This window comes from Neolamprologus multifasciatus, chromosome 1 (genome assembly GCF_963576455.1).
Source record: "Neolamprologus multifasciatus chromosome 1, fNeoMul1.2, whole genome shotgun sequence".
Classification (NCBI taxonomy): domain Eukaryota; kingdom Metazoa; phylum Chordata; class Actinopteri; order Cichliformes; family Cichlidae; genus Neolamprologus; species Neolamprologus multifasciatus.
In genome coordinates, this window is record NC_140439.1 from 5896804 (window position 1) to 5912127 (window position 15324).

A 15324-nucleotide genomic window follows, 5' to 3' on the forward strand; every position below is an offset into this window, starting at 1 on the left:
TCCCAGTGTTGTGCTTAGAGCTCTTTCCTGTGTTGCCATGATTAGTGCCTCTGTTCTGTCTTTCAGTCTCGCTTTGTCCAGCCATTGATAGGATTTCTCTATATCAGCCCCTACACTGTTCACACCGCCTGTCCTTCCATTATGGTTCCTGTTCTTGCTCCTCTTCTTTCTCAAGTTGTTGCTTTTCTTTGGACTTCTTCCTCTGCTTAGTATACAGTCTTACAGTGCTGAATTTGGAGTGAAGCCATCCATGGTAAGGAGCTTACTTGTCTTGATGTGGTTTCTATCCAAGCATTTGATTATCTGGAGATGGGCAGAACTCAGGCTTTGATTGCCTGGACCTTATTCTTCCTGTTCAGCTCACTCCTCAGCACTTGGGCTACCATCTGCAGGTATTTGGTGGTTCCCGTTTGCTTATGGGATGCTACGTAATTTGACATTGTCAGTGTTGCCTTCTGGTAGTAAAACCCCCTCAGATATGATTACTTCCTCCCTCTGTCGGGTGGACTGCACTCCTGCAGTCTAATGACATTCCAGTGCTGTTGCTGTGATCAGTGAATTGATGTCTTGTTCACTCCTCGCATACAGGTTGAAGTGGCCCATGCAGAGGAGGAGGCTAATGTTTGCTCCAATCTGTAGTCAGTATTCATAGCAAGTCTTGTTAATGGAGCTCGCTGAGGGGCTTCAGGCCTGTGTAGAATAACACTGGGGATATGGCATGTTTTTGGAAAATCTGGCTCTAGTGTACAGTGTTGTTTGCCACATCACCATTGAGTTCTTGATGAAGGCTCTTACGATTCTGTTGATCTTGTACAGTTCTTAGCATTCCAGGATCCATGTGTGAGGCACTGAGTTATAGGCTTTCTTTCATTCACTCATGGCTAGGGATGGGTACCGGTATCCGGTGCCATCTGACATAAACAGTAGTAACCAGACCGAAAAGCAGCGCACATTTCGGTGCTTTATTTTCCTGAGCTGTGATACACTTTAGATTCTAGCCAATCATTTTACGTTTCCGAGGATAGTAGGCGGGTCCAGGTACGTATGTTCTTTTAGAGCAGAGCTACAGATTAAAAATGCCCAAGGCGAAGCGGTCAAAAGTCTGGCTGTACTTCACAGCAAAAGATGCAAACTCAGCAGCTGCAACAAGTGCTTTAAGCTGATACTGTGATACTGTCAAAGGAGGTAACACCTCAAATCTGATGAAACACCTGGCGACGCATAGCGTTTTTTTAAAAGCTGAGAAATGCGCCGTATTTAATAGCTTGCTGCGAGACCTCACACCGAGCGCATCTACTGCGGGTGTGGTGCCTGTTATCGGACCCGGAGTTTGCAACATCCCCCAAAAACCCGAAGAGGAGAGTCCTGGCCCCTAGCCCTGCCAGTGTAGCAGAAATGATGATGATGATGATGCAGCAGCAGCCGTTCTTCTCTGCGTGAGTAGCTTAATGTTGTTCGTGTGTAATTTACGCTGAGTAGGCTAACCACGTTATTACATTAATGCATGTAAGGTGAACTAGCAAACATCATCATAGCTACATGCGGCTGTCTTCTTGTTTGATGGCAGATACTCCCTTCACCCTGGACAAAAAGGCTAAAATGACCAAAGAAAAAGTGGAAAACAGTTAAACATGAGAGGTTTTTGGACAAAGTTTGTGTTTTTTTCCATTGTTTAAGCTGCTTCCAGCCAAGAGTGATACCATATATGCCCCATAGCTGCAGAAAAGGCTAACATTGTTATCTTTTTACAAAAAAACAGCTGAACATGAGAGGTTTTAGGACAAAGTTTGTGTTCTCCATTCTTTAAGCACCGGTTTGAGCACCGTTTAAGCACCGGTATCGGATAAAACCTAAACGATACCCATCCCTACTCTCATGGCTGTACCATTGAAAATGACTGCTCTATCTACCAGTAGCTGGCATTTTCCCCCTCCGGTCTTTATGCCAATTTTCTTCTGGGCCCTGTTCATGTTGTAAACCATGCTTGTTCATCTTAACCCTTGTGATGTCTAACAGGAGTTTTCATGTTGTGCTGAGGCAGGTTATTTTCCAGTAATTAGATGGTACCAGTCCCTTTTGGGGATCCTTGGGGAAGAAGAAACTGTCCAGCCTTCAGTTAGGTGTTCCAGATGTGTCTCCTCCATTAGCAGCTGGTTCAGACGCTCATGGAGTACAGTTACCTTCTGCCATTCATGCTTGAGACTCTTTCCTGGATGTCTGCTACTCTGATGGATCCTGTTCAGGTCTCCCATATGCTTTTCCAGTATTGCTTCTTTTCCTCCAGCCTTGGTGGGGTTGTTCACACCTTGTTCCCCTGCCACTACGAGTACAAACTAGTGAAGAAAATTCTGATTTGTTCTCCTGGCTTCTGTTTCTTCAAATGGCTGTAAGTATTTGCTTGGCAGGATTAGGCAGCTTGCTGTATATCTTAGGCATCAGTTTCCTCATCAGGCATTTCTGCAGCTCCAATAGTTGGTTTCCCTCTGTGCCTAATCTCTTTCTCCATGGAGGGTACTGCTCTTGGTGGAGCCAAGCATTTCAGTGACCACTACCATGATCTACCATGGTGTAGATCAGCTGGTTGGTTGCAGTGATGGTCGGGATGGCAGGGATTCACATCACGTAGTAGGCCATCACGTAGTCTGGGTAATCGGCCACGGAGGGACCGGGTTTCCTTGCCAGCCACGATCAGCTGCTCTCACACTCAATGCTTTCAGCTGGATATTGGCTTTCTCTATTTTACCATACTATTTAGTCATTTGACAAAATGTAAATTGCCAGTAAATGTAAATCAATTAACTTTGATGGTCTTTCTGTCTTCATTGTCTTAGACACCATGGTGAAACACCTCCAGTCTGCAAATGCCTATCGAAGTTTTGCTGAGTTTCGCCAGGAATCCAGCACATTGCACTCTCTCCAGCATCCCTGCATTGTCTCGCTAGTGGGCATCAGCATTCATCCACTCTGCTTCGCCCTACAGTTAGCCCCCTTGGGTAGCCTCAACACAGTGTTGGAGGAAAAGCAGAAAGGCAAAAGTACATAGTGATCTTCACCTTCTGATTTGCCATTTGAAGTTGATTTTTAAACTTGCTCGATATTACTGAGATATGAAGATATGTCTTGTCTTTCTAGGCTTCAAGTACATGCCGCTTGGACACATGCTAACCTTCAAAGTAGCCTATCAGATTGCAGCAGGACTGGGATACCTTCACAGAAAGAGCATCATCTTCTGTGACCTCAAATCTGATAACATTCTGGTGTGGTCTCTGGAGGTCTGTAAAATGTTTTTAAGCTTTATAATTTACATGGTTCATCAAAAAGATTCGTCCAATTAATTTTGTTCTTTTTATCATTTTTTTTAAATTCTGTCCTGTTCGGCTGCTTTTACAATCAGAATTAAGATGAGATATAAATTCTATAAAGGCTCCTCTTGTTTATGTGTTTCTTTTATCTGTGTATTTATTCATTTCTTTTAGTGTTATTTCAGCTATTACATTATATGTGTTGTGTGACAATGTCTAAGCTCGCAAAGATCTCGCAAAAGTTGAATTCCAACAATGGCGGTAGCTACTTAGTTGTAATATTACACTTTCTGGGTCACAAAATACACTTTTAAGATATTTTGAGGCGTGAATGTAGCTGAGTAAATGTCAGATATCTGCTCGGTTTACAAGACATCACATATTTGCAAAAGTGCTCCGATGTTTTCAGAGATCTGACACCCACCATCTCGAAGCCAACGGGAGGTCGAGACCTACTACAGCCGGGAGGAACACCGCTTTCCCGGCACATCGTGCCTCGACCTCCCGGTTGGCTTCGAGCTGGCGGCCTCCGAAGAATGCAGCTAAAACTTTTGCGAGATCCTGAGTTTGTTTTGCGAGATTTTGCAAAAGTTTTTGCGAGATCTCTTAATTTCTTTTTCTCCCATGTCCCCTGTGGGGCTCCGTACTAAGCTGACAGGCAGGAGAAAAAGAAAAAAGGAAGGATGGCGAAAGCACAATAAAAGGGTAGCGTAAAAATGGAAAGTACGACATATCACCAACTACTGCACCTGTAAGAACAAAGCCTAAAAAACATTACACACCTGCAACACTAAAGCATGAAAATCAACAACTTCTTGTGGTGCGTGTGCGTCTGTGTCATGAAATTTACTTAATAATGAGGATGGGAAGCCGCAGATCCACGAGATTGAATTAGCCAATCATCCAGTTTCACAGGTAACGATCGTAACACGGACTGTTAGGAGGGATTAGTGAGCGTCACATGGTTGTGGGTCGGTTTTATAACAACAGCTGGGGTAGGACAGCGTATGTCATGAGCCCGTCAACATTGTGTGTATTGTGTGTAAAACTTTATATTCAGCCATGTATTTTAAAGTTTTAACTGCAAGCTTCTATGTCCATTATTAGCATTTTGAAATCAGACAATTCTTTTTGATACACCTGTTTTTGAATTCTGAGCTAATTTATTTGCTCTCCCTTTATTAAAAACACTGTAAATAGAAACAGTAATTTCATGTTAAAAACCAAAACAAAAAAGAGAAAGCCTGTTTCTGTCGTTTCATTTGGCGTTTTAATTCACTGATAACGTCTTCCAGGTGCAGGACACGGTCAATGTTAAACTGTCTGACTATGGCATCTCTCGACAATCCTTCCATGAGGGGGCTTTGGGAGTTGAAGGCACACCGGGCTACCAGGCTCCTGAGATCCGACCAGGCATTGTGTATGATGAGAAGGTATCTGCTTCTTTTTTAACCCACATTAGAAAAGTTTGTAACATTTTTTGGACTTTTGTGTGGTTTTGTTTTTTGTTTTGTTTTTTTAAACCATTTTTTAAATGATGAGAATAAACATATCATCTCTATATAAACGGATATGTTGATATCCTGAATTTCCACATATACGTGTATGACCTGTACACCTATACATAGCACTGACCAATCATGTTTGAGCAGGTCAGTGCTATCCAGTCAAACTGGAGACGGCCAAACTAAACTCCAGATTAGTTATACAGTCTGTATAACTTAATAAAACTTTTTTATTATTTTTATAAGCATAAATTAACTAGACAGTGCAATTTCTAAATAAATTGTGGAAGGTTTGTTGCTATTGGTGGACTCTGTAACTTGCCCATGGTGCATTTAAAACGTTGGAGGTAACCTGTTAAAGTGAGATGGCTCAAAAACACACGAGCAACTATATTAATAGGCCACAAGTGTACTGTACCTGTGATACCAGCTGCACTGTACCTAATAGAACTGCTTAAACTTGTGACCTCCAACATACAGGGTGAGATAAGAGCATGCTCTCTATTCATATGAAATGGCACTTCATCACCCAAACATGCCAAATATTTCAGGAATGGTAAGAAATGCTTAATTACTGCTGAATTGAAAACATGTGAGCTGGTTGTTGTGAGGTAGGAACGGTCTACGACAAACGTTGTGAGACTAATTAGTTACCGAAGAAGAGGAAAAAAGTTAGAAGTTATTAACATACAGGAGGTAAAATGTGTATTGAATGCATCACGACTTTTCCAAGTAAATATAATTCTAAAGGTGTTATTGACATGAAACTGTAACCAGATCAGTAACAACATTTAGACAAGTCAGTGACTGGGAGATGTAGTCAGGTCAGATCAAAATAAAACTCTTTGGATACCGTGATACACACCATGTTTGTAGGTCACGAGCAACGTTCCCTCTAATGTTTCACGTGTCTGAGCGAACACACAAACTGAGCGTCCCTTCACCACTGTGAGCGACAGCAGACGTGTGCACTGTGGTCACGCCAGCATCAAATCCATCCAAGTTACATGTTTATTAAAGTAATCTAATTACAGCATTTATGTTAGACTACTTTTAATTAACTGCTTTAGCCCACTTACAATGAAAATGTAAAAAATCTTGTTCATGACCTGCAGTATGTTCACACTATTGGAAGGAAAAATAACTTGAACTCCAATTTTGAAAACACAACTTTTTTTATTTATTTATTTTAACTCTCTGTTAGCAAAATACAGAATATAATGACCAATATTGGGCAAATAATTATATAATTACTGCTTCAAAAAAATTAACGTAAAGTTCTAAATAAATTCTAAATGCATTTAGGACGTTTTTTACTGACTTTATGTCTCTTCCAGTCTAAGCAAAAAAATCGTGATTCTCATTTTATGCAAAATCGTGCAGCCCTAACGTTATGTCTCTTCCACGATGTTATTTCTCTCTCCAACAACGTAGGTTACAATTACATTAGCATGATTATGCAAATTAGGTGATGATGTCATTTAGCGACTTTTAGGACAGCCAATAGCGATTTTCCTTACTGAGGAGCTGGTAACACTGGGCGGAGAGTGCTTTCGAGTGTTTTTACCGTTTCTTCCCGCAGTAAATATAAACAACGACAGTATTCAGGAAGAAAAACAAACACTGCATATATTTTTATCATAACTCTGGTTTTACGTGGCCGATCAGCACAATTTAAAAACTGGTATATTGCCTGTCAGTTGTTCCGTCTGTCCTGCTCACATCTCCAATGGTTGTACACGTTGTCGTTAACGTGGCTTCACTCCACATCAGCCGCTTTGCTAGCTAAACGACGCTGTCATAGCCTGTCAACCACGTTGATTAGCTGCGTATATACGAATGTGAATCGCATCATTGGCTGGACTGTGGGATAAGGTGGCATCGTTCTGAACCCATACAGGAGCAGCCAGTCACTGACTAACACTGCAAAACAGAATTGTTAAAGTTTTAATTTTAATGTCAATTCAGGTTAGATTTGTTTTTTGTGTGCAACACAGATTTTCTGTGTGCAGAGATGTGCCAGCAGCTTAGAGGGAACACTGGTCACATGGCTCTGTATATCACCCTAAAAAACATACCAATAGTAAAGTTTGGAGGTGGAAACGTGATTATTTTTCAGCATACACCACTGGCTCACTTCATATAACTGAAGGAAGGATGGCCTGAAAAATGTACTAAGACACTCTTGATAAAAATCTGTCAGGATAATGAAGATGAAACAAGAGCGGACTTTTCAGCAAAACACAGCCAACAAAACTCCCGTTTGGTTTCTGAGAGAAAGATTAGATTCATACAGGAGGCATCTTGAAGCTGTCATCACCAATAAAGGCTTTTGTACAAAGTATTAAATACATTTCAGTAAGCCCTGTGTCATTTCTCATTATTAAACATAATTTATGGACATGCATGGTCTTTGCATGTGTAGATTGGATGGGTTGTTATCGACATCTGGTGAGAATTTCATGTCAAGAGCACCTTCAGTACTTTATTTCCTTAAACAATTGGTGATCTGTTCAACATTTATTTTACCAACTAAAAAGAAAGCAGGAATTCCTGCTTTATATCAGCCCTGCCATTTACAAGTTAGTTTATTTATTTATTTATTTTACAAAAACCAAAGCACAGAAATCTCAAAGCAAAAATGGTGTTATGTAATGATTAGGTTAGTTCTGGTGTATCAAATCTAAGTAATAGACACGCTGACACAGGATGTTGTCAACCTGAAGAGGCTAACTTGATAAATGAGCCCCTGAGGAAGAGGCTCAAATTGCTAGCAAAGAGAGATTACCTAGAATAGCAGTGTGTATTCCAACATCTCCAGTGGCTTGCATTGGCAAGTTTTCGGCCCCACTTGAACTTTTCCACATTTTGTCACATTACAGACACAAACATGAATCAATGTTATTGGACTTCCAGGTGAAAGACCAACACAAAGTGGTGAACACGTGAGAAGTGGAACGAAAATCAATCATGATTCAAACATTTTTTACAAATAAATAACTGCAAAGTGGGGTGTGTGTAATTATTCAGCCCCCTTTGGTCTGAGTGCAGTCAGTTGCACATAGACGTTGCCTGATGAGTGCTAATGACTAAATAGAGAGCAGCTGTGTGTAATCTAATGTCAGTACAAACACAGCTGCTCTGTGACGCCTCAGAGGTTGTCTAAGAGAATATTGGGAGCAACAACACCATGAGGTCCAAAGAACACAGCAGACAGGTCAGGGATAAACTTATTGAGACATTTAAAGCAGGCTTAGGCTACACAAAGATTTCCCAAGCCTTGAACATCCCACGGAGCTCTGTTCAAGCTATCATTGAGAAATGGAAGGAGGTCTCTCTGTTTTGGCCTTAAGGGAGCGGAAGCGCTTCCCAGACCTCAACAGTGAGAAGAGTCCATTGTTGGGATGGGAGAGGTCCATCATAATCTTCCTAGCTTTGGACTTGCACCGCTTGGTGTAGATGGACAGCAGGTCAGGGAGCTCTGATTGAATGATGCGTTCGACTGAGCGCACCACTCTTTGCAGATCTCGTCTGTCCTGCTTGGTGCTGTTCCCAAACCAGCTGCAGATGTTTGCCGTCAGGACGCTCTCGATGGTGCAGCAGGAGAAGTTCTTGAGCACCTTCAGTGGCAGATGGAAGTCTCTAAGTCTTCTGAGGAAGAAGAGACGCTGACGGGCTTTCTTAACCAGGGTGTTGATGTGGCAGGACCATGACAGGTCCTGAGTGATGTGGACACCCAGGTATCGGAAACTGTCCACTCTGGCGTGCCACTGATGATGAGGGGTTTGTAATGCCTCGCCTGCTTTGTGGTGAAGTCCACGATCAGCTCCTTAGTCTTGCTGATGTTTAGGAGGAGGTTATTCTCCTGGCACCAGGTCTCCAGGTTCCTAATCTCCTCCAGGTAGGCCGTCTCGATGTTGTCGGAGATCAGGCCTACAACAACAGTGTCATCAGCAAACTTGACAATGGAGGTGGTGTCTGATGTGGCTACACAGTCATAAGTGTACAGTGAGTACAGCAGGGGGCTTAAAATGCAGCCCTGAGGCTCCAGTGCTGAGTGAGATAGAGGGGGAGACTTGTTTCCCCACCCTCACTGATTGGGGTCTGTCTGTGAGGAAGTTGAGGATCCACTGACCCAGTGATGAGCTGAGTCCTAGATCCGTCAACTTGGTGAAAAGAGGGAATTATTGTGTTGAATGCTGAACTGTAGTCCACGAACAGCATCCTAACATAATTCCCTCTGCCAGTGTCCAGGTGACTCAGGGATGTGTGGAGCAGGTGAGATATGGCATCGTCTGTGGAACGATTAGTCCGGTAAGCAAACTGAAGTGAGTCGATGGTGGCAGGAAGTGAAGAAGTGATGTGATCTCTCATCAGTCTTTCAAAACACTTCATCACAATTGAGGTCAGTGCTACTGGACGGTAGTCATTGTGGCAAGCGGGCTGTTGTTTCTTTGGAACAGGAACAATGATGGACTGTTTGAAGCATGTGGGAACCACAGCTTGGGCCAGGGAGAGGTTTAAGATCTCCGTGAACACCGGTGCTAGCTGCTCTGTGAGGATGAATGCATTGGTGCCACTGGTGCACTCCGAGCGCGCGCAGCCGTTTGTTGTTTTAATTGCTGCGGCGTCGAAGCGAGCGTAAAACGTGTTCAGCTCATCAGCCAGTGAAGCGTCGGCATTCATCATTGAAGAAGCTGCTCGTTTATAGTCCGTTATTGTCCACTCAAGAACGGGACGAATGCTACACATGTACTATATTCACATAAATAAAACATTATAAAAATCAGTCACTTTGTTGAATTCTAGGATAAATTCTGTCATACCACCTTTATTTATAAAGCACTTTAAGATGAAAAAGAAATAAAAGTAGAGAATTAGAAGAAATAGAAATTTTTTAAAAAAAAACAATAAATTAAATTATGTCAATTTCTTCTTCCAAGAATAAATTCTTGGAACAATTCAGCAAGCAGAACAACAGGCAACGACTCCAGATCTTCATCAGACCAACGCGTGCTGGTCTGCTTGCTGAATTGCTCTCAGAATAAAATGATTACATGATTTTAACCCACATAGAGCATATGCAAATTCATAAATGGGCCGTGGTCACGAGTTATTATCCAAGAAATGAACATTCAGCGACTGAATGGGTAGCTTTCATCTAAATGGCACAAATGGCCGTTGGTTTTACTTTCATAACTTCTTTTCACTCCAAATGAAATTTAAAGTTTTCTTTATTAAAGTTTTATTTACAAACTCATCAGGAGGTCTTAATAACCTCCTCAGATGTACCTCTGACACTTGATCCTTATCAACTGACCTTAATGTTCCTTTTTTGGGAACAACTCTTAAAGGTGGACATGTTCTCCTATGGCATGGTGATGTATGAGCTCCTGTCTGGGCGGAGGCCAGCGCTGGGACACCACCAGCTCGAGATAGCAAAGAAGCTCTCAAAAGGTATCCGGCCAGTGCTGGGTAGTCCACAAGAGGTGCAGTTCTGCTGCCTGCACAACCTGATGACTGAATGCTGGGACACTAAGCCTGAGAAGGTGAGCTGTTGTTTGGCTGACACAATGAGCACAGTTTTGTTGTGTGATGTAAGGAAAGTGTACTACACTTTATTACTTGTGTCAAAGTAGTGTTGAGCTCGAGACTTCAAATTTGGGAGAAATTCTAAGAATTAGTCTAAAGAGGGGTTACCAACAATCGGTTCTCATTTTACTGCTGAAGTCTAAAATAAAATCACGTAGTGTCTCTCGGGAACATGTAGAAAACAAGATGTTTTCCTATACTGCCCAGTTCTCAATGTTAAGCCATTGCAGGTTAATCATAAGATAAGAACAACTGCTCCAACTCACCCGGTCCATTTTCACTTTCCCATACAAAAGTGCAGGAACGTTAAAAAACCAAAAAGGACTGAACAAGCATCGTCTCAGACTTCAGATTTATAGATCATGGTCATAGTGGCAACTGTAACTCAGTACACTTAACTGAAAATTAAATATTTCCATGGATAGCATAGAATGCAAATGATAAAACAATCAATCCCAATAAATATACATTATAGACCGGCTCCATTATGTGAGTGTGAATCGTTTTCCCTGCGACAGACTGTCCGGGGTGTACCCTGCCTCTAAGACAGCTGGGATAGGCTCCAGCTACTCCCCATGACCTGGAAAAGGATGAGTGGAGATGGATGGATGAAATAACGAGCACCACAAATGCATATATATCTTCAACATTTATATTTTCAATCACAACTGCCAATGTATGTGTAGTCAGTCATATTTTAAAGATAAAAAACCATAAAACGTAACGTTTTTTGCACATTTTAATGAAAGTCATTGTTCTATGAATGACTTTGAGCTGCCTGTCTCTGCATTTGTGCTGCAGAGACCAGCAGCAATGCATTGCGTGAGGCAGATGAAGGAGCCGAGCTTCGCCTGCCTCAGGTATATGTTACCCTGTGACGTCAACGCTCAGCTCTTCCTGTCCCAGCTCCAAGGATATAGTGCTGTGTTCTGGAATGAAGATAAGGAGGACAGGTTTGTGTGACCATTTCTCTTTGTACTGTTGCCTCTTATACACAATAATGAGCCCCACAGTACACCTACCTCCATGTTTTAGTTGTCTTCTGTAGTTCAGGTCTTTCAGTGTTGTTGAGCTGGTTTTGCATTCCTGTTTATTTAGGATTGACTTGATTATTTACTTGATTTGACCCCTCCAAAAGTTTTCTCTCTCATGGGGTTGATTTGGTTTTCTCCCCAATGTCAGTCTTTTTCACTTACATCAGCATTTCTTTGGACAAGTTCCAGTGAACTACCAAATGGAAGTTCAACACTTGGAATCAATTCTGCAGCCTGTCATGAAATAACAGCTGAAAAAGCCTCATCAAACCATGAAATGGATTATTAGTCTATTGTCCAGTTACTTTAGAGCCTCTAAAAATGAAGTTAAATGTTTTACTTAAAATCTGTGCGCCAATTACACGTTTCTGGTTTGATTTAAAATGTACTGTTGTTGTGTACAAAAAACCCTTTTATTGTCCAAAAATGTATGTCGCTAACTACATTTAACACAACATATTTAACACAGCCGACTGAAATAGCTCCCAGATGCATGACATAACAGCGATCATGGCTCCAGTTGTTGGTGGCAGCAGGACTCCAGGTTGATCTCTGTGTGTAAAAGCTGCTTCCTTGCTTTTAAACAAATACTGTTAATTGCTGCTGACTCCTTTACACTTTTCCCTCTTTTTTCCCTCCCCCAACTCTCCCAGTGCCATTTAACTCGCATTCTTTTGTTTGACCACTCACACTAACTGGTTAACCAGCTCCTGAGGAAAGAGTGTACCTGGTTGCAAGCTGCCAATAAACTGCAGATCCCCTAATGCTTCAGCATACCAAGACAATTTCATCTCCCCAACTTTATGGAACAGTTTGAGCCCCTTCCTGTTCCAACGTGATCAAAGTAAGGTTCATATAGACATGGATGACCGAATTTGGTGTGGAACAACTTGACTGGCCTGCACAGAGTCCTGTGTTATGGCGAATCCACTTAGCAAAAAAATGGATCGGACATCAGTTGTAAATGGTAAATCGTAAATGGCCTGTATTTGTATAGCGCTTTACTAGTCCTTACGGACCCCAAAGCGCTTTACATATCCAGTCATCCACCCATTCACACACTGGTGATGGCAGCTACATTGTAGCCACAGCCACCCTGGGGCGCACTGACAGAGGCGATAGTCTTTATATAAGGCTTCAAAAAGGGAAATGTACAACAAAAACTTCTCGGCATTCGGAGCAACATATAATGGCTTCCCGAAACTTTCTTTTCTAGCTAAAACCCAGAGTAACTTTCGTCTACCACAAAGAATTCTGGGAAACGCAGTTTTCTAATGAAAATACCTGTTAAATGCTCCCCTTTAGCAGAAATTTAAATCTATAATTAACAGCTCTCACTAAACATGTGACTAACACTTAAATCACTTACAAAATGACCAAAATGCTGTTATCAAACAATAAACTGCAATAAAGTTACAACATCCTGATCGCAACCCGACAGAACACCTTTGGAATGACTTAGAGCAGAGTCTGCAAGCCAAGCCTTCTTATCAGGGTCACAAATGGACTTGTGGATGAACGGTCAAACATTCCCATAAACACTCCTAAACCTTTCGGAAAGCCTTGCCAGAAGAGCTGACGCTGTTATGGTTGGGGGACATCATATTAAACCTCATAGATTAAGAATGGTTCATGTGTGAATGCAGACGAGCAAATACTTTTGGCAGCATAGTGTATGTGCAAGTGGTCACAGTGCAAACATACCAGCAGCACTGGTAGTGTCCACCTTATATAGGCAACTTTTTGTATTAGATATATTAATGCTAAAATTGTGAAATTGCTTATTGGTGTGTAATTAAAAATATATCCAATATAATAAAAATACTGTAATATAGAGTATTGACAGGGGATTTGTTAAAATCACCCCGCAATTCTTCAGCTGAGACACTTGAGTTAGAAAACACAAACACTGCAGTTGTCTTTACTCGCGAGGACAAGTGACAGAGCGCTCCTACACGTAAGAGACACTCACGGACTTGTGCTCTGTCACCGTCTGCGTTCTTTATTTATACAAGAGAAATGAAAACATTCGTTCAGTGACATGAGCATGTGCGTATGTATGTGTGTGTATGTGTGTGTGTGTGTGTGTGTGTGTGTGTGTGTGCAAGGTCAGAACTGCTTGTTCAACTTCTTACTATCGCTGTAGAAAGATTCAGATACAAATATCAGGACACGTTTCATAAAGAACAATCAGTTGTAAACAAGGAAAAGGTCATCATGCAGTCTATAAACTGTAATAAACTAAAATTATATTTATAAAACATTAATAAACAATAGTAAAAAACATTTTTGTAATGCTTCATGCCAGTTTCTCAAGTTATCCATCACATGTACTAAACGTGATAAATTATATTTAGCTTTAATGAACTAACCCTGTGACATCGTCTTCCAAAAAAGTGCCTCTGCTCATTACTGTATAAAACATTACTATACAAAATAAGCTTATTTTGTTTTAACTTCCAGCTCAGTGGTTGTAAACGTTTTCAGCAAAGAACTGTGTTGTGCAGGAACTACAGTGTGGTGAATGTTAACAAGGGTCAGGTGGAGGTGAAGAGGATGGCCTGTCCAGGCAGCAGGATTAGCTGCCACATGAAGATGGGGAACACTCTGTGGATGGCAACTGAGGTACACATCCATCACATTCAGCGTGATGCAGCTTGTTTTTACATGCAGAACATTTGGTGACTCGTTTATTTACTGAGAACTTTTTCGTCTATGAACAGCAATCAAACAATCATGCAATGTTATTTTTTACCATCTTACCTTTACATCCAGGTATCTTCAGAATTTACCTGCTTTTGTCATTTTTTTATATGTGAAAAGAGGATTTCATAAAAGCCCTTTTAGGGGCATGAGGACAGAGAGACTGCTACAGTCTTTTATTGAGTGTCAAACCAGTGTTGGAGGGGAAGTATTAGTTTCCCAGGATAGGAAATCATACATTGGCTACCCTCCACTGTTGCCACAGCTCGGGGACAACATAGTTGTCTCTAAATCCAAAAATAAAAAAACTAATTCTTTAATGTTTCTTTTTTTTTTTTCTTTTTTTTTTGCCTGTCCCGTTTTGGCTCTTTTGCATCAGAATTATTGTCTAAAGGCGAAGAAAGATGCCCAACGAATTTACTTTACCAAACTGACCATCCCAGCTTTGCCGTAATGGCCTATTTAATTCACCTTTTATTGTTTATTTTATTTTAACTTGCTGAATTCTTTAATGTTTCTGTGGCAGGAACAGGAAGTGTTCATCTACAGTCTGAAGGACATGTGTCCACTCAATCAACCCCAGAAGCAGTTCTCCTGTCCCGCCATCATCACTTGTTTGCTTCCTGTTTCAGCGAGAGAGCAGGTCAGGTCATACATCAGCATGTTTAAGCTAACATGTTTTACTCAAACCTGTGTTATTGTGTTGCTCAGTGCTGTGGGTTTACATACGGGCTTCAGTCTGAAACATAACGTTGCTGATATGTCAGCAGGTTGTATCTAGAGCATTTCACAGTTAGCAGCATAGCAAGTTTTATCTGCCTCTTTACACCAGGCCTTAAAATACAGTGTTTGCATAGGTAGGCTGCATTTTGAAAGAGCATTAGCAGAAGACAAAACGAGGCTTGAAGCCTAAGCAACCGCGAGCTTGTAATACAAGAGCTTTACGTACTGACCTATTGTTACCTCAAATGCGTTTGAGGAGGATGGCTTAATAACGGTAGAAATGTTGTTTTTTATTGTTTTTGCAACAGCATACAAAGATTTGTTTTCAGAGTAATATGCAAAATGCTTTTTATATGTGGTGTTACATTTTTTTGTTTGTCTGGAATTTATTTACCATTCAGTTGTCATTGCTCAGTCATTAAAAAATAGTACATTGAGTTTTATTTGTATAGTGCCACATGACAA

General features: G+C 41.2%; 1 protein-coding gene and 1 long non-coding RNA gene across 2 annotated transcripts in view; both read left to right on the plus strand.

Moving 5' to 3' along the window:
- Positions 1-15324, plus strand: part of lrrk1 (leucine-rich repeat kinase 1) — a 94591-nt gene that overhangs the window by 66982 nt on the left and 12285 nt on the right. Inside the window, exons 27-33 of the mRNA XM_085165047.1 lie at positions 2832-3035; positions 3133-3272; positions 4598-4735; positions 10162-10356; positions 11201-11352; positions 13941-14058; positions 14663-14779. Of these exons, the coding sequence (XP_085021173.1) occupies positions 2832-3035; positions 3133-3272; positions 4598-4735; positions 10162-10356; positions 11201-11352; positions 13941-14058; positions 14663-14779 (1064 nt within the window). The remainder of the gene's footprint in view (positions 1-2831; positions 3036-3132; positions 3273-4597; positions 4736-10161; positions 10357-11200; positions 11353-13940; positions 14059-14662; positions 14780-15324) is intronic.
- On the plus strand, positions 4742-9702 carry LOC146525205 (uncharacterized). The gene is made up of 2 exons (XR_014875018.1): positions 4742-5826; positions 6633-9702. It is a non-coding gene; the product is annotated as an uncharacterized LOC146525205 (long non-coding RNA).